The sequence below is a fragment of the Suncus etruscus genome, chromosome 12 (genome assembly GCF_024139225.1).
Source record: "Suncus etruscus isolate mSunEtr1 chromosome 12, mSunEtr1.pri.cur, whole genome shotgun sequence".
Taxonomy (NCBI): Eukaryota; Metazoa; Chordata; class Mammalia; order Eulipotyphla; family Soricidae; genus Suncus; species Suncus etruscus.
The window spans coordinates 68,320,240-68,339,248 of record NC_064859.1 but is presented as its reverse complement, the minus strand read 5'-3'; the positions used below and the strand labels follow the sequence as shown (position 1 = coordinate 68,339,248).

At 38.6% G+C, this 19,009-nt stretch overlaps 1 protein-coding gene across 2 annotated transcripts in view; it reads left to right on the top strand.

The window, feature by feature from the left end:
* Positions 1-19,009, top strand: part of EIPR1 (EARP complex and GARP complex interacting protein 1) — a 184,475-nt gene that overhangs the window by 121,889 nt on the left and 43,577 nt on the right. For both annotated transcript variants that reach the window (XM_049784868.1, XM_049784869.1), the window contains one exon: positions 8,852-9,008. In XM_049784868.1, the coding sequence (XP_049640825.1) occupies positions 8,852-9,008 (157 nt within the window). The remainder of the gene's footprint in view (positions 1-8,851; positions 9,009-19,009) is intronic.

Here is a 19,009-nt window from a genome sequence, read left to right as displayed (position 1 = left end):
TCCCATGTAGTCCTCCAGATTTGTCAGGAATGATTTTTGAGCACAGAGCCCTGAGTGCTGCTGGGTGTGGCCCTGAAATAAAAAAAAAAAAAAAGGAAAGAAGTTTTTGCTTATCTTAATTTTGTGAGATTATTCTCCTATGTATTCTAGAAAAAAATGATGTCACTTCAACTTTTAACACTTTCAACATTTGATCTTCATTCGTTTGGGATTAGTTTTTGAGCATGTGGTGAGTTTGGATGTGGTTATTTATTTATTTATTTATTTATTTATTTATTTATTTATTTATTTATTTATTTAGGTTTTGCTTTGAGTGTGCTTGGCGTGCTCAGTGTTTAATCCTGGCTCTGCACTCAGAGGTCACTCCTGGATAGCTCAGGGACCATATGAGGTATTGGGTTTCAAACCTAGCTAAGCCATGTCACTCTGATCCCTGTGAGTTGATTTTTTAAATATGGATATACAGTTGAGCTAATGTCATTTTTAGTCATCTCTTTTTTTTTTGAGAAATTTTTATTTTTATTTTTACCACAATGGATTAAAAATCTTTCACAGTAATATTTTAGGTACATAGTGACATTGAATCAGGGATATTCTCACCACCAATGCTGTTCTCCCTCCACCCCTGTTCCCAGCATGCATCCCATATCTCCCTCCTTTGCCCCTTGGGCTGTTAGTATAAGTGGTCCCCACTGTGTCTAGCTTGTTGTAGATTGGGTATCTATTCCGTTTTCGTTGCCTTTGGATTTGGTGTTTAAGTCTGATCATTTTTTATTTCTACTTGATGTTCATATGATTGTTTGGTCTTGGTACCCTCCCTTATTTCTCCTCCAATTTGTCAGGTAGAACAAGGTGGTTCAAGTTATGTGGTTCTGTTAGAAGGAAAGAAGAAAAGAAAAAAGGGGAGGGGCAAAAATCAAACAAGCAAAAAACAGGAGGAGTCCTTCTAGGCTATAAATATCAATTTAAGAAAAGAAAGGGGAAAAAGAAGAAAAACATAACAAGAATACAAAAAGGAAAAACAAAACAAAACAAAACAAAAAACAACCCAAAAAGCACCACAGCAATAGGTACCACAGCAATAAAGACAATAACCAAGGTCCTGAGATAAAAATAAGACAAAGCTCAAAAACAAAGAACAACAAAAAAACAAGTAACAACAATAACAAAAAAATTAATTTGTGCTTTTTTTTTTTTTTTTGCATAGGCACAATAAATATTGGGGAGATTAGAAAGGGAGTTCCCTTGGCCTAAGAGATACAGGGTTTCTCCACCCTTGAAGTATACTGTTACAATTATCTTTTACCACTCTATTGCTATGATATTTAAAAAAATAAAGTGACCCTTCTTGTATATCTTGTATATCTTATTTGTGAAGCATCTAGTTATTTTATTGCTCCTTGTGATTTATGATTATTTAGGCAGTTTACATTTCTACTTAAATTTTAGGACCTAGGAAGCAGGAAGTTTATTTCTGCTGGGAGAAAAACAAAATGTCTGCTGGAGCTTTGGTTGAGGTTCTTGTATCCTGTGAAGTTAAAACCCATGAACATATTATATTCATTTATTTAAGTCTTTACTTTATCCCAACAGTATAATTTTGTTTAGTCACTTACACATCTGGTGCATCTTTGGTTTAAGATATAGGGTGTTTTATTTATTTATTTTTATAATTTTAATTTATTATTATTTTTAATTCATTTACTTCATTTTTAAACATGGTGGCTTACATATTTGCTTAAAAAATAATACTAGTTTTTTCTGGTGTTCTTGTGTTCCAACAGTAATCTCACTACCAGTATATAATTTCCTCCACTATTGTTCCCAGTTCTCCACCCCCCAATCCTGCCTCCTTGGCAGGCATAAAATAATTTATATTACTTGTAACAACTATGGTAATGACATTATTGAAAAAATTATTGAAAAAACTTGAGTGAAAGAAAAGTTGTGAAAACTGTTACAGCTCAAAAAGGGTCAATTAAGGCATTGTCAGAAGGTTTATTAAGCTATTTTTGCCAGTTAAGAATTCAGGTTGTTGGTTTTATTTGTTGATTTTGGGTGGCTTCTTTGCTACTTTGACATCTAATTTGGTACATTTATACTGGGGTGCCAGTATTATAAAATTTGGAGGGTCTCACTGCTACCTATGATCTAGAAACTCCAGGAACTGTTGGTTGTCATCACTCTGAGAGGACCCTAAATTTTCAGCTCAAAAATTGGAATGTTTTTTGTTTTTTTTTGTTTTTTTTTTTTTTTTTTTGGTTTTTGGGTCTCACCCGGCAGTGCTCAGGAGTTACTCCTGGCTCCATGCTCAGAAGTCGCTCCTGGCGAGCACGGGGGACCATATGGGACGCCGGGATTCGAACCGATGACCTTTTGCATGAGAGGCAAACGCCTTACCTCCATGCTATCTCTCCGGCCCCATGTTTTTTGTTTTGTTTTATTTTGTTTTGTTTTGGGGCCACACCAGTTGACACTCAGGGGTTACTTCAGGCTATGCGCTTAGAAATTGCTCCTGGTAGGGCCCGGAGAGATAGCACAGAGGTGTTTGCCTTGCAAGCAGCCGATCCAGGACCAAAGGTGGTTGGTTCGAATCCCGGTGTCCCATATGGTCCCCCGTGCCTGCTAGGAGCTATTTCTGAGCAGACAGCCAGGAGTAACCCCTGAGCAACGCTGGGTGTGGCCCAAAAACCAAAAAAAAAAAAAAAAAAAAAAAAAAAGAAATTGCTCCTGGCTTGTGGGACCATATGAGATCCAGGGGATTGAACTACAGTCTGTCCTAGGTCAGCCGTTGTCAAGGCAAACGTCCTACCACTGTGCCACCACTTCGGCTATACCTGAAGTTTTTTGTTTGTTAGGAGTCTATAGAGATCATGGAAAAATGGTGAAGTTGGGCCATTGGCATGGGAGTGACTGAGATATAGATGCAGTTGCCAAGGCTTCAACAGGATAGAGACTTGGCCCACCCAGTTCCCCAAAAGCACCCCAGAGTTTTTAGCTAAGAGACTGATGGACCCATGACATTTCTTGGCTTGGCTTATGTCTTGAATTTCAAGAATAAAATGAGTATGGAACCAGCCGATGAGGTAACACGGTAGTGGCAGTGGGACGTACCTATGACTGCCCATATGCTTGATTTTTTAAAAAACTTAATTGCTAATTTTTTCAAATTTAATTTTTAAGTAGTTTAGACTATCATTAGTTTTCCAGTTGATTTTTGATAGAACCCATGTGTTCAAGAATTCTGTAAATAATTTTACTTATAGTGGTATAGTGTGGATTAATGGATATAATAATTATACATTAAGTATAACTATATAATTATATGCTTATATAACTATATGTTAATGAGTAGAATAATTAGCAATTTTTTTGCTTATATTTAAATTTCTTTTATCTCTTGCTATACTAAAGTGATTGGTACCTCTAGTATAGTTAATTAGAAGTGGTAATTCATTGTTTTTTAGTCTTACTCCTCTCTTTGGGGAAGCACTCAATATTTCTTCATCAAGTATTAAGGTTGTCCTAAGAGTTTTCTTTTGTTTGCTTTTTCTTCTCTTTTTCTTTCTTTTGTTTTTTGGTAGACTTATCAAAATAAGTTGTTATTTTTTACATCTGCTAGCTGAATTAACAAAAATAAACTTGAGGGGCCGGAGAGATAGCATGGAGGTAAGGCGTTTGCCTTTCATGCAGAAGGTCATCAGTTTGAATCCCGGCGTCCCATATGGTCCCCCGTGCCTGCCAGGAGCAATTTCTGTGCATGGAGCCAGGAGTATCCCCTGAGCACTGCCGGGTGTGACCCAAAAACCACACACACACACACAAAAAACAAAATAAAAAAACAAAACTTGAATTGTATCAGATGTTTTCCTTTTTTGTGAGAAATTTTCTTTTAGTTGTTAAGTGTTCAATTATAATTGTTGATTTTTAAATAGTAAAGAACCTTAGATGCTCAACATAAACCTAATTTGTGTTATAATTTTTTTCACACACAATTGGACTTTCTTTTGTTTCAGATTCTTATATCTACATTCATAACATAAATGACCTGTAATTATTCCTGCTTTTAATATGCTTTCCAGACCTGTTGTCAGGAAATGATTTCCATGTTTCTTTACTTGAAAAAATTGTATGTGATTGTTGTTATTTTTCTATAAATTCTTGGAAAATTAAAAAAAATTCTTGGAATATTTCAAGGTCTTTAGTTCTAGTAATTACTTTTAGGTTTAGATTTTTTGAAGTTTAGATGTTAGAATCAATGGTTTATGTAGATTAATAAAAATAGAGTTAGTAATTTTTATTTCATTTAGTATCAATTACAGTTTCTTGATAAAAGGATCACTTGTGGAGGCACACCTGACAGTGTTTGGGGGTTACCAGGGCTACTCTTAGTGGGGATCATGCAGTGCCAGGACTGGGCCTACAGCCTTGCACATGCAAGACAGATTCTCTTCCAGTTCAGTTACATCCCTGACCCTTCTGTTCTATGACTTTTAAATTTTAGAAATGTACCTTTTTTTTAATTTTAAATATTTTAAATATTAATAGCCTTTCATAACATTTCCATAGTACAATTTTAATGGTTGTATGATATGGAATGATATTTTATTTTTGGTATTGATTATCTTTTTTTTTTTTTTTTTTTGGTTTTTTGGGCCACACCCGGTAACGCTCAGGGGTTACTCCTGGCTATGCGCTCAGAAGTTGCTCCTGGCTTCTTGGGGGACCATATGGGACGCGGGGGGATCGAACCGCGGTCCGTCCAAGGCTAGTGCAGGCAAGGTAGGCACCTTACCTTTAGCGCCACCGCCCGGCCCCCTGATTATCTCTTTTTTAAAAAAATTAATAAAATAATTTTTTCTTTTTAAATTCCTTTCTTTCTCATCTATTCTCATGTCTTCCTTGAACCTTCAGCTCTAGAACCTTCTTTTTTGTTGTTGTTTTTGGGCCACACCTGGTGACACTCAGGGGTTACTCTGCCTGTACACTCAGAAATCCTCCTGGCTTGGGAGGGGACATCATATGGGATGCCAGGGGATCAAACCGCGGTCTGTCCTAGGCTAGTGCTGGCAAGACAGATGCCTTACTGCTATGCACCACCACTCTAGCCCCTTTAGAACCTTCTTGAGGAATGGAGTAAAGCTTTTTTTCCTATCTGCTAGTGCTTAGTTTTACATATTCTTACTTTTGTATCATTTGGTGTTGTGCATTTGCTTCTCAGATTCTATGATCTTATCGTTCTTTTCATTGTCTTTGTGGCTTTGCATCATAAGAAGACAGAGCCCTAAAGCTCTTGTTATTCTATTAGGAAGCTTTTAAATAAAGTGAAAATTGAGGAGCTTTTAAATGGAGTGAAAACTGTCTCTTCACATAACTACTTTCCTGGAGGGGAAGTTCCTTTTTGTCAAGTTATTGGACTCCAGTGTGGTCTGTTAACAGTGAAAGATGAACAAAGGATCTTGGAAATTTATATGTTCAACCTACGCACAAAAGCCATGTATGTATCTTCTTTGAAAAAGGGAAGCTTATTGGCGATTAGATGATATTGCTTCATAATACCATCTTTGTCTATTTTCTTTACTGTCTTTCATTCTAAGACTTCTGTTTTTATTTTTAGTTCTCCACTTTTTTAAAGGAATTTTATGAATATTTATTTAAGCACCATGATTACAAGCATATTTGTAGTTGAGTTTCAGTTATAAAAAGAATACCCTCCATCACCACCAGTACAACATTCCCACCACCAATTCCCACCCCCCAACCCCACCCCCGCCATCTTTGTCTTCTTGAAAGATAAAGGAAGTAGTTGTGCACACAGTAATAGGAAAAGAATTCTTTTTCTGATGCCTGAATACAATTTTCCAAAGACAAAATTTGTTTAATGGATAATCTACTACTAATCGTTTCTTACCTAAATTAGCTATTTTTTACTATTCCCTACATTTCATAATTTGTGCATCTCACTTTTTTCCAAGAGTACCATTGCTAATTTCATAGCCTCTCTAAGAAAACTGTAAGTTAAATTTTTCATACAGACAAAATTTTTTTCATTGTATTTTCATAGTAAATATGAAAAATGTTGCCATTATGTATACATTCACATAGATAATGTAAATAATTCTTTTTTATTTAAGATAAAACTATATTTTAGAATCAACAAGTTATATGAAATGAGAACTTAGTTTAGAATCAGGAAAGCTTGACTGAAATTTTGATCTTTCTACTTCTTCTTTTTGGTTTTTGGGTCACACCCAGCAACGCTCAGGGGTTACTCGTGGATCTATGCTCAGAAATTGCTGCTGGCAGGCTCAGGGGACCATATGGGATGCTGGGATTCGAACCACTTTCTTTCTGCATGGAAGACAGATGCCCTACCTCCATGCTATCTCTCCGGCTCTCTTTCTACTTCTTTGATTATGGGTAGTAATGGTAGTAATCATAATACCAACACAGCAAGACACTGTATTCATTATGTTCACTGTTGTATTTGTTTGTTGATTTGTTGGTATTTAGAGGACAGATCATTGTAGTTAATAACAAAATGGGTGTTTTCAGATGCAACATGAGTCTCCTTCTCCTACTTTTTTCTTTGTAGGAAATATTACATATGAGATATTCTTTTTCCTTCTAACATAATGCTTTCATTTATTTGCTATTTAAATCAATAGTGATTTGATATTGAAACCTGGTCATCATATTGTCACTGTTGATTAAAGTTAGTCTATAAAAGAGTAAAGATGTAATACTTGTGTAGTTTAGAACTAAATAGAAAGAATTGTGAGAGGATTTGCTTAGTAAAATTCTAATTTTTAAAAAATTAGAATTTTTTGTGATTAAGTACTCATCACGTAATATTTCTGATGTGGAGACTTATTTTATGCAAAAACATTATACAGCAACAGAGATAAAGAGTTTTTCATGTTCCAGAAAATAAGTGGTCTCATTTTTTCAATGGTGTAAGTTTATTTATTTTATTTATTATTATTTCTTTTTTGGGGGGAGGGGATTTGGACCTCACTCAGTGATGCTCAGGTTTTGCTTCTGGCTATGCACTCCTGGCTGGGGGACCAGATGGGATGCTGGGATACGAATCGAGGTCCGTCCTAGGCTAGTGTTCGCAAGGCTGATGCCTTACGGCCTGCACCACCGCTCCAGCCCCTGTTATTTCTTTTTGTTTTGTTTTGTTTTGTTTTGGGCCATACCATCAGCACTCAGGGTTTACTCCCGGCTCTATACTCAGAAATTACTTCTGACAGGCTCAGGGGACCATATGGGATGCCAGGGATTGAACCTGGGTCCTTCTGAGTCAGCCACATCAAGGCAAATGCCTTACTGCAGTGCTATCATTCCAGCTCCAATTCCTGTGTAAGTTTAGTTCCTTTATCTACAAAGTCACTCTAGTATCATAAGAATACTCAGAATCATGAATGTTCGGGGTGGGGTATCAAGAAGTCCCAAGAAAAGTGTGTGATGATACCTGTGTTAGTAGCAGATACTATGCTACATGGTACAGTAGAAGGCATTAATAGACCTGTACTGCTTGCTGCTAGGTGTATCGGGTTACAGAAAATAATACAGTGGACCTCAGCCTGTATTCCTCAAACTCTCTCACTTCTCACCTCCAGTATACTTGGGTCTACTGATGTCAAAGGACACCTTTTCCAAATGGAGTTCTGCATGGAGCTTGGTGCTGGTGTCGGGTAGTCTCAGGAGAGAATGTCAGGAGAGAAAACTTATTTAATGCCATCAGCTGCCTTTTTTTTTTTTTTTTTGGTTTTTGGGTCACACCCAGTGGTACTCAGGGGTTACTCCTTGATCTGCACTTAAAAATCACTCTGGCAGGCTCTGAGGACCATATGGGTTGCCCGGGGTCAAACCCGGGCCTGTCCCAGGTCAGCTGCATGCAAGGCAAATGCCTTACCTCTGTGTTATCACTCTGGCTCCCATGAGCTGCATTTTTGCTGTCATATTGTTTTTTTTTAAATATCATGATTTGCAAAGTTATTTATAGTTGAGTTTTAGATATACATTAGTTCCAGCATCAATCCTAATTCTGTGTCAACTTTCCACCACCAGTGTTACCAAGTTCCCTTCCAATATCTCTTGATATCTTTTTTTTTTTGTGTGTGTGTGGTTTTTGGGTCACACCCGGCAGTGCTCAGGGGTTTTTCCTGGCTCCGCGCTCAGAAATTGCTCCTGGCATGCACGGGGGACCATATGGGATGCCGGGATTCGAACTGATGACCTTCTGCATGAAAGGTAAATGCCTTACCTCCATGCTATCTCTCCGGCCCTCTTGATATCTTTTTTAAAAATACTTTATTGATTGATTGATTGACTAATTGGTTCTTGAGCCACATGCAGTGGTACTCAGGTGTCACTCCTGGCTCTGCACCCAGGAATTGCCCCTGGCAGACTGGGGCACCACATGGGATGCTGGGAATCAAACTGTGTCTTTCCTGAATCAGCAGCATTCAAGGCAAATGGCCCACTGCTGTGCTATCTCTTTGCCCCCCCCCCCTTGGTATCTTTAGTGATTCCCGACCCCTTTTTATTTCCTCATTTTGAAGAATCATTGAAGAAGAGGAAGTAATTGATTTTGAGAAAATAAAATTTTCTTCTGCAACAGAATAATGGTTTTAAAACAAGCAAGGGGAAAGCAGATCTAAGCAGTCACATTCTGAGCTGGGCTCTGCTCTGCTTGCTGATTCTGGGCATGTCTCTCTCTCTTTCTCTCTCTGAAGTTTTAAATATTTTAAAGAGCAGATGTGCCATGCCTCTGCATGTGTGTGCACTATCTGTAGAATGTGGTGTGTCCTACGCTCCGTTGACATTCTCCTCTGTTGCTTAGCTTCAGACAGCAAAGTCCTGACATATGCGGCCGTGTGGAGGATGCCGAAGGAATTGGAACCAGGCAGCCATGAGTCCCCTGACGATTCATCAAGCACCGCACACACCCTGGAGCTGCTCTGTCACCTTGACAACACAGCCCATGGCAGCATGGCATGGTAGGGTTCTGCATATTGCATGCATTCAGCACATGCCTCCAGGTTAGACGATGCTAGCTGTTCACGTGTTTCTTGCAGAGCCACATGCACTGAAGAGCGACCTTTTCCTAAAGTGGTGGTAGAGATTACTCATTTGCATTCTTAATTCTAGCCACAGTTGTTCTGTAGCTTTGACACATGTATGGAAAGTCCACCGTACTCTCAGTGAAAAATGTTGGTTTCTTTTTGCCTGAAGTCACTGTTGCTCATTTATCTTGCCAGGGTGATATAACTGGATACTGGGAAGTGCTTCAGTTCCACATCGCTTTAAACTTTAAAAAAATTATTTTAATTGGCCACCTTATAAGTTCTTACCTCGGGTGCAGTTCTGCAGTCTTTTCCATGGACTATGGAATGCACTGTGTGCATGTTGTCCACACCTTCGAGCCCTTCCCTAGGTCTCTGTCCTTGTGTTTATTTCTCCAGTGTCAGGTGCCACCTCAGGTTAGAGCAGTGCTTCTCAATTATTTTCTGTCATGCCCCCCTAGGAAGAAGAAAACATTTTTGGCTCCCCCTCCCGCCATGCGACTGTAAATAGTATCTTTATTTAAAAAAAACTTTAACCTGCAAAACAAAAATATATAAAATAATTTGAGCTGACTTTTTAATCAGAGGTGATGTCTGGATTAATGGCTACAATGAGCACGTCTTGCAATGCATAGCTTTTTGAAAGCGGGGTTTGAAGCAGGACACAGCAGCTCAGCTCCAGAGACATACAGAGACATAAACATGGGGCTTAGCTTGTTATGACAGTGTTTGCCAAGGTCAAACGCACTCCACTTTATGGAGCCTCATGCCCACCTGAGGGGTGCGCCCACTATTTGAGAACCCCTGGGATAGAGGGATGCTAGCACCTTTCTTTAGCTCCCTCTACCAGTCACTGCCCCCTTGCTGTGATGGAGGGTTAGCTTTGTTCATTGAGGTAACCTAGTTATGACCTTCCACAGGTCACTCACTGCCCACCTACATAATTGTTGAAGCCTAGGTAAATGCAATGAGATGGACTTCTAGAACCACTTTAGAAACAGCATTGCTCTGAGTATTTGCAATAATAATAGTGATTTTTTTTGTTTTACTTAATATAAAAGTACTTTCGATTATCAGAGAAAGAACATGGAGTCAATTCTGACTTAGTCATCTTTACCAATTAATGAAATTGATTCCAACAGATCTTTATTAAGCACCTGCTGCACACACCTGCCAGACTCCAGGGATGCTGTTGTGATGGTTCAGGGGACCCAGCCTCATGGAGTCAGGATCTCCCAGGAGAGACTTGATGTAAACATCTAACCAGAGATGGGGCAGACATGCCTGACACTGAAATCATTATGAAGTGTGTGCTGTGGGTCCCAAGAAGGGAGTAATTAATTTTTACTAGAGGAATGGGAGAGGGATGAAGGATGTGCTTAGCAGATGATATTTGGAGTTGTGACTAAGCTGCTAATCTCAGCACCCATTGCCAGCTGCAGTGACAGGAGTTGGCACTGGGGGTCAGTAGGGTGTGCAAAATTCTAGAGGCTTTCTGTGGGCTGGGTGATAGTGGGTTTCTTCCATGACTGCTAGGTTTCCAAGTCAGCAGTTAGTTCCTATAGGCATATTCTGACTAGCAAAGTCAGATCTGTTCCTACAAGATGGGGAGAAGCAGAAGCCAGGAGAAAGGATTTGGCTTTGTTTTTTACCTGCATGAATAGAGAAAATCTCCTCAAATTAACAGTATTATTGATAGTTCATTGGTTCTAACAATGAAGTAACATTTTCTAGTATTTTCTCTGAAATAGATAAGCAAATTTTGGTGTTTGAGTGTGAAATGTGTGCATGTATGTATGTGTGTTTAGGAGCATTTGTGTGCCTATGTTGACACATCTGTACACATCTTGCAAGAGATTTATCATCACCAAGAGAGAAAGTAAGACAGTGTGAACCTGCAATTGCTTTAGAGAGGTCAGTATGCTCAGATAATGTCAATATTTTCTGCAAGTACACTGACTTGCCCTATTGGGACAAACCTCAACACCCTCTAGATTCACTTATACCCTACAATGTATTGTGCACAGAAGTCTCTCTGTTTTTGTACATTGCAGTGAAATAGAAATTGGAGTGAAACATTGAGCCTGGTTCACACATCCATGAGTGGAAGTCATGTTAGAAGTAATTGAAGAAGTTGTTGTTCTTTAATTAAATTAAATTTTCTTTTTAAAATTTACCTTGGAATTTCTAATTCTGAATTTGCTGTTCTTGATTCATGGTACTTATGGGATTCATTTGTCCCCTATCATGTTGTTGCATATGCTTCTGAACATTTTACTTGGAGGTACTGCAAATCTCAGTAAGAGTGTTATAGAGAGGTCCTGTTCCTCACAATGACATTGGAAAACTGTAGTGCAGTGTCATCACAATACCTTTGACATTGATACAACCCACAAGCTTTATTAATGTTTCACCCATGTACTATGCATTTGTGTGCACATTGAGTTCTGTGCCATTTGAGCACATGTGTAGTTTGTGCCACTGAAACAAGCTTACTTATTTATTATCCCTCATGCTACTTTTTCACAGCCATAGTAATTTCTCTGCCCCTTCCTTAATTCTAAGCAGCTGAATCTGCATTCCACGTTGTGAACTCCTCACCTCAAGCAGGTTTCCATAAGAGAAAATATACCAGTATCATTGATGGTGGTTCTTTCCATTCAGTAGCTTCCCTGGAAAATCATCCTAGTTGCTATTTTTTGTTGTTGATAATTCTTACCTCTTTATAGCTGAGAAGTATTCCAGAGTAAAGAGGTAAATATTTATATAAGGGTATAATCATATATCTATGGAAGGGCTTCTGGGTTTCTCCCATTTCTGTGATATTATGGTTGGAGTTGCTCTTGTACATTAGTGTACAGATTTTTTTTCATGAACATAGTTTTTAATTCTTCATGGCAAACAGCACAGGATGCAGTTGCAGGATCTTGAAGTGAGTTATTTAATAGAAACCACCACACTGTTAGGTAATGTGGCTATATACTTTACATTTCTACCAGTGTGCATGAGGAACCATTTATGCATCCTCTCCTGCATTTGGAGCTGTGATGGGTCTTCTTCTAAGTACTTTCTATAATACCGATTTTATTTTTAGACAGAGAATCTTTTTCTTTTTTATTCTCTTTTTATTTTTTAGACAGAGAATCTTTTTGTAACACATTTAAGCCTTATAAGTATACAGAGGTGAAAGATATAGTTTGAAATAAAAATGAAGATAATTAGTGATATGTTTTGTTTGTTTGACTTTTCTTTGGGTTTCGCCTATAAATTGGTGCATGTGTAGTGTCAGTAAATGTGTTCCTAGACACAGCCTGAACAATGATCCCACTTTGACTATAGGACATGTCCAGAAATGCTGCACAATTACCAATTTGCTGGAGACTATCCAGAAACTCTCTGGGGCTCCATTCTCAGGGACACTCAGCAGTCCTCAGGAACTAGAGTCCTGGTATAGAAACTCACATTTCAGTCTCAATCTTTCAGCAAGCAAGATTGGGCACTGTGTTCATGAGGTAGTTAGGCCTACACTGTGTCATTGACTTCAGTAAAAGATAAGGAAAAAGAAAACTTTGAAGAACATTCTAATTTGGAACATTGTCCCAACTGAAATGGTTGAATTCTATAATATTAGGTGTGCCCCCTATAGGGATTCTGAGAAGTTTAGACCTGATGGTCACCAGCCCAATCTAATGTACTTTTCTGCCCATAAATAGGCATAGGATCATTGGGAAGTTAGGATTTCTCTATTACTTTTTTTTTTTTTTAAAGACAGACTTTTTTTTTTCTTTTGTGTTTTTTTGGGTCACACCTGGCAGTGCTCAGGGGTTATTCCTGGCTCCAGGCTCAGAAATTGCTCCTGGAAGGCACGGCGGACCATATGGGGCGCCGGGATTAGAACCGATGACCTCCTGCATGAAAGGCAAACACCTTACCTCCATGCTATCTCTCCGGCCCCTTTCTATTACTTTTATTAATGTTTCGGGGCCGGAGAGATAGCACAGCAGTGTTTGCCTTGCAAGCAGCCAAACCAGGACCTAAGGTGGTTGGTTCAAATCCCGGTGTCCCATATGGTCCCCCATGCCTGGCAGGAGTATTTCTGAGCAGGTAGCCAGGAGTAACCCCTGAGCGCCGCAAGGTGTGGCCCCCCAAAAACAAAAAAAAACAAACCAAAAAAAATAAAACTTTTATTAATGTTTCATAGCTGCTCTGATGACACTACAGAGGAATATTTGTAGAAATGGGATAGACACCAAGTATGCTAGGTTCCATAGTAAAAGTCACACAGGGGATAGGGCATACAGAAGGGCATTCACCTTGTACGTGGCCAACCCAAATTCAAATCCTGACATCCCATATAGTTCTCTGAGCCCACCAGCAGTGAACCACGAATGCAGAATCAGGAGTAAACTCTGAGCATAGCCAGGTGCAATCCCAACCCCTCCCCCATTCCCTATATCCCTCAGTTCCTCATTAACCTGTTTTTTCTTAAGTCCATGCTGCAGGGACCCATCACCTGACATGTCCATTAAAAAAACCTGGGCTCTGGGGCTCAGTTTTACCTCTTATGAGAGGCGTTATCCATTCTCTAAAATAATTACTGCTTTACCCCACCTGGGCCTCTTTGTCATTTTGCTCAGTTTTATCTTTCATAATAGCAATATCACTGCCTGACACTCCTGCCTATGTATATGCTTCGGTTTTTTTTTTTTCTCTTCAGACTAAGGTACTCTGGGCAGAGGCCCTGTCAGAACAAACTGTATTTTTAGACCCAAGGACAGTATCAAAACAGGAAGAAGGAACTTCCAGTCTGTGCAGGCTGCACCCTCAGCACCAAGGTCAGCGCTTCACACATAGAAGAGCTCACAATGTGCCGCATATTCAGCACCAAGGACAGCATCAAGAACACATCCAGTCGCTGTTTCTTTGCGAGCTGAAGCATCAGCACCAAGGACAGCGCCAGCCTACAATAATAGCTGGAGTAGGCAGGAGCTGGATAAGCAACATATTTATGTCTACTTTTGAGGGGGTCATCTATACCACTTTCTTTGTTTTCCACAATGGCCCCCAAAAGGGACTGTTTGTGCAAAAACCAGAAAATGCATGTAGACTTTTTTTGGGGTGGGGGTTCGGGGAGGGTTACATCTGAAAGTGCTTAAGGTTACTCCTGGCTTGCACTCAGAAATGATTCCTGTCAGGCTTAGGGAATCATATGGGATGCCAGGGATCAAAACCAGGTCGGCCATGTGCAAGGAAAATGTCCTACCTACTATGCTATCACTCTGGACCCTAGACTTAATAATTCTTCAGTTGAGAAATTAAGATTCATAGTAAAATAGTCTGACCCCAGGATTCTATAAATTGCTCCAGATTGATCTCCATCTTGAATGAACAAAAAGCGACTTCTGTGGTCATTATGTTGTAATTTAGAAGTTAAGTCAGTTAGTGGAACATCAATCATGTGATTTAGAACTTGTGTGAGTTACTGAAAATATAGATCCAGCTTTACTGGAGTAAGTTCTATCAACATTTGTACATCGTCTAGTTAGCAAGTCTATTTAGAATGATATATATAATAAATGCATTGTGTCCTTAGTGAAATTGCTAATCTTGAAAATAAAGCCACCTCTTAAAATAGTAATGTTGTATTTTAAATTTCAGGTGTGCATCATTGAAAATCAGCAAGCATTTACATACTGAGTTCACCACTAAATTTGCAATCCTATCCTTCCCCATGCAATATTCCTTTTTATCTGATTTACTTCACCCTTTGATCTAGGCAAGTTATTCTTATAGTCTAAAATTGTTTATCTTATTGTTGTTATACTTAGCTTATAATTTTTTTCTATGTACCACACATGTGTGAAATAGTATTTTATTTTTATTTATTGGATTTTTTCACTCAGTATGTATTCTTTAGATCCATCCATGGTCTAAAATGACAGGATTTTATTTCTTTTTTAAAAATATAGCCAAGGGGCTAGAGTAGTGGCGCAAGCAGAAGGGCATTTGCCTTGCCCATGCTGATCGATTCCTGGCGTCCCATATGGTTCCCCAAGGTAGGAACGATTTCTGAGCACATAGTCAGGATTAAACCCTGAGCATCACAGGGGATGTGTGTGTGTGTGTACATATATATATATATATATATATATATATATATATATGAACAATATTCCATTGTGTATATATTTTCAGTCCATGGACATTTAGGTTGTTTTCTGTTCCTATTTATGTTCTAACTTATTTTCTTTTTCCCTCTTAGTTTGCTCCCTTGGTTAGAATCTGCTTCTTTGGTGAAGGAATAGTAAATTTGGGGTCAGAGGGACTCTGCTTTACCTTCACACATATTTGTAATTGGTTCATGCTATACACAGGTTTGTCATATTTGTTTGAATCTCTTTCTTGGGTGTAAATGATGAACTTTGTGGGAATTTCTGATGTCATTTCTAACTCTCAGGTAATTAGATGGACAGCATCACTTTCATACTTTTTTTTTTGTTGTTGTTTTTTTTTTGGGCCACACCCGGTGGTGCTCAGGGGTTACTCCTGGCTGTCTGCTCAGAAATAGCTCCTGGCAGGCACGGGGGACCATATGGGACACCGGGATTCGAACCAACCACCTTTGGTCCTGGATTGGCTGCTTGCAAGGCAAACGCCGCTGTGCTATCTCTCCGGGCCCATCACTTTCATACTTAATGATGAATGCCTTTCTAAAAAGGGAATCAAATAATAATATGTCTTTCTCCTCTGAATGTCACACTAAGGTGAGTTCTGCTGATTGCCAAGCCAAGGCTTTAACTTGTCTGAAATATGGCCTTGGTGGCATACTCTGAGGCAATCCCTCCTTGGAAAATCTAGTTTAGTTTGGCTGCTGGCATGGACCTAATGTTGGAAATGCTTTTACAAATGATGCACTTAACTTTTTAAACTATTTCCAGTATTTCTCACCCCTCTAAATTCTAGGTTATACATGTTAGCTGCCTTAAATTGTTTCTGGAATAAGATGTACTTTAGATAAGTAAAATTAATAAAGTCCTATTCTATTCATGTTAAGGTCAAAGCTGAGGTAGAACTCATTCCCAGTTCCCACAGGTAGTTGATGGCACCACTTTTAAGAGGTACATAAGGGACCTATCTTTGAACCCATTTCTTTTGTGTGCTTTGTGCTTCTTCTGTGAATAATTTGGTTTCTTCTTGAATCAGTGGTTGAACTAATAAACATATGTCATTGCTGTATTCAGAATGGTTGACAGTGAATGTAGGGCAGCAGCATTCATCTTCTATTCACATCAATGTATTTCGGACCCTGGTAAAGGAAATTTTCAGAATCTTGATAGTAGGGTCTAGATGGATATACATAAACATAAGAGAGGACTCTAGTATATGCTGTCACACTATGCAGTTGCATCTCCATATTGGAGCACCTTATGCTGCTTAGGGTGTAATTAGCTACAACATGGTAATGTTATGTGTCTTCATTGCCTTTTGATGGTGAAGAGGTTCTCCAACTCTTAAAGAACTATGTATCATAGCTATAGATTAATTATCCCTGCTGGCTTGTGGAACCACGGTCAAAATAATAGAAACTCCTGTATATTTTTGGAATACCCAAGTGGTTTATCAAGGTTTATCATCCAAATTAGTATACTACATAGATGATGAAGATTTCTCTTAAAGAAGAAGGTATTAAAATTAGCCAGCCTTAGTCTCTAAGGTATGAAAGTGTAACTAGGCTTAGTGTACATTTAGCCTTCAAGCTAACAGTTATTATGGAGAAATCCAGGATGGGTGGGTTAGTATCACTGAAACCACCTTACTCACTGCCCTCTCATCACAGTATGGAGGAGCCCAGGGTGAGCTGGATGTTATCTAGTGTCAATCAAAATGCTCATGGCATCTTCTATACATGACAATGGGCCATGCCCTTGAATCTACCTTTAAGGAGAAATTGCTCTTCTATGACATTCAGAATACCTGAAAAAGTGAGTGTACCTGTCAAGGTTACTATTAGATTAAATGAAGGGAGCATTATAGTGGTATTGAGATTGGCATGGGAGCAAAAGAAGAGCAACAAAAATTTGAGGGTCCACCAAAAATTTGAGGTATTTTAGCTAGAGGAAATATATCTGCATGCACCACTTTTTTACTTTTTTTTTTTTAAGTTCAATTGATAGAAGTCAAATTTGGCTGAGATAAATGTTAAAGAGTAAGTTCAAGGTTATCCTTAACATTATGCAGAAAGGATTAAGAAAGCACATTTGAAATTTTCAGAGATTCTGATTGATTTCTCTTGTTAATACAACAGAGAGTTCTCAATGATTGTGTAAATCATTGAGTTTTTATCTGATTTTATAAGACCTGTGTTAGTGCGTCTTTGTTTTGCCCAACTTAGATGTCCTTAAGTATAAAGAATTTAAAACAGTAACCCAACATTACTTGGGTAATGTTCGGTAAAGTCTGGCTGACTACAAAAGTTATCTTATTAACTCTGAAGAGAAACTCAGAATATTATCTTAGAATTCCTGTTTTGTATAGGAAGAGAAAACTATGAGATAATATTGAAACAACAAAGAGGTGTTTTCCTTTTTCAAATTGGTTTAAAGTCTCCATTGTAAAATGGTTTCTCCATATGAGCTTAAATACTGTTAAAATAAACTATTATAAAGGAGGTGATGAACAAAAAATAAATGTGCTTATACCAGAAAGATACAAATACAAAAATCTGATCATGCAGGGCATAAAATGCAAACAATATTCTTTCTAAGATTTTAACTCAAGTTTCCATTAAATACTAAGGTTTCAGGTGAGTTTCTGTCAATCTTATTATAAACCAGTGGGTGTTTCCCACAGAAGCTGGGAACACCAGTATCCAAAAGAATAGTTTCAAAGACTGTATTTTTCAAAGTTCTATTTGTTTGATTTGACTTTACAGAAGAAATATGTAAGTTCTAAATAATTCTTTTTTTTTTTTTTTTGGTTTTTGGGCCACACCCGGCGGTGCTCAGGGGTGACTCCTGGCTGTCTGCTCAGAAATAGCTCCTGGCAGGCACGGGGGACCATATGGGACACCGGGATTCGAACCAACCACCTTTGGTCCTGGATTGGCTGCTTGCAAGGCAAACTCCGCTGTGCTATCTCTCCGGGCCCTAAATAATTCTTAAAGTCTTATTGAAACTTGATCTTTCAGTCATTCTGAAATCTTAACCTGACGGTATACTAATTCGGTGTCTCAGGTTTTGACCATAATTGATTTTTCTTCTACTATTATTTATTTATTATTGTTTTGGCCACACATAGTGGTACTTTTTCACTTTCTCTTGGATCTCTGCTCAGAGATTACTCTTGGCAGTGCTCAGTGGACTAGATGTAGAGCTGAGAATTAAACCTGGTTTGACCTCATATATGGCAAGTACCTTATACATTGCATCTCTCTGTCCCTTTTCTACTGTTTAAACAGTGATAATAGAACAAAGAAAGCCTATGTTCCTGTTTGGAACTTGGATGAAATGCTCTATTTCCAAATATGATTTAAAGTCGTTTTGAAATTATCAGAAACTTTGATGTCCTGAGCTTTACTCTGTGTGGGGTGAATGATTCAGCTGCGTGCTGGGCTAACTTCCTTCTCCAGGACAAGTCAGGACAAGTCTAGTGGTGACATAGCATCCCTTAGGTGTTACTTTACAACCCAAATTTACCCAAATCAAAGACATCCCCCCAGCTTCCTTTCTTTTCACCAAACCCTTTGAATTGTAAATATTCACTTGTCTAGGTAGTTTTTTCTCTTACTCTACCTTCCCCCTTCCAGTGGAATTTGTATTGGTAGAATAAAGAGAGGTTTGGGTTTTGACTTGGTGTGGGGAGAAAGAGCACGAGGTGAGAAACCAACACATCTCTATGATTCTCTTCTGACTGGCTTGGGTTATTTATTTGTGCAC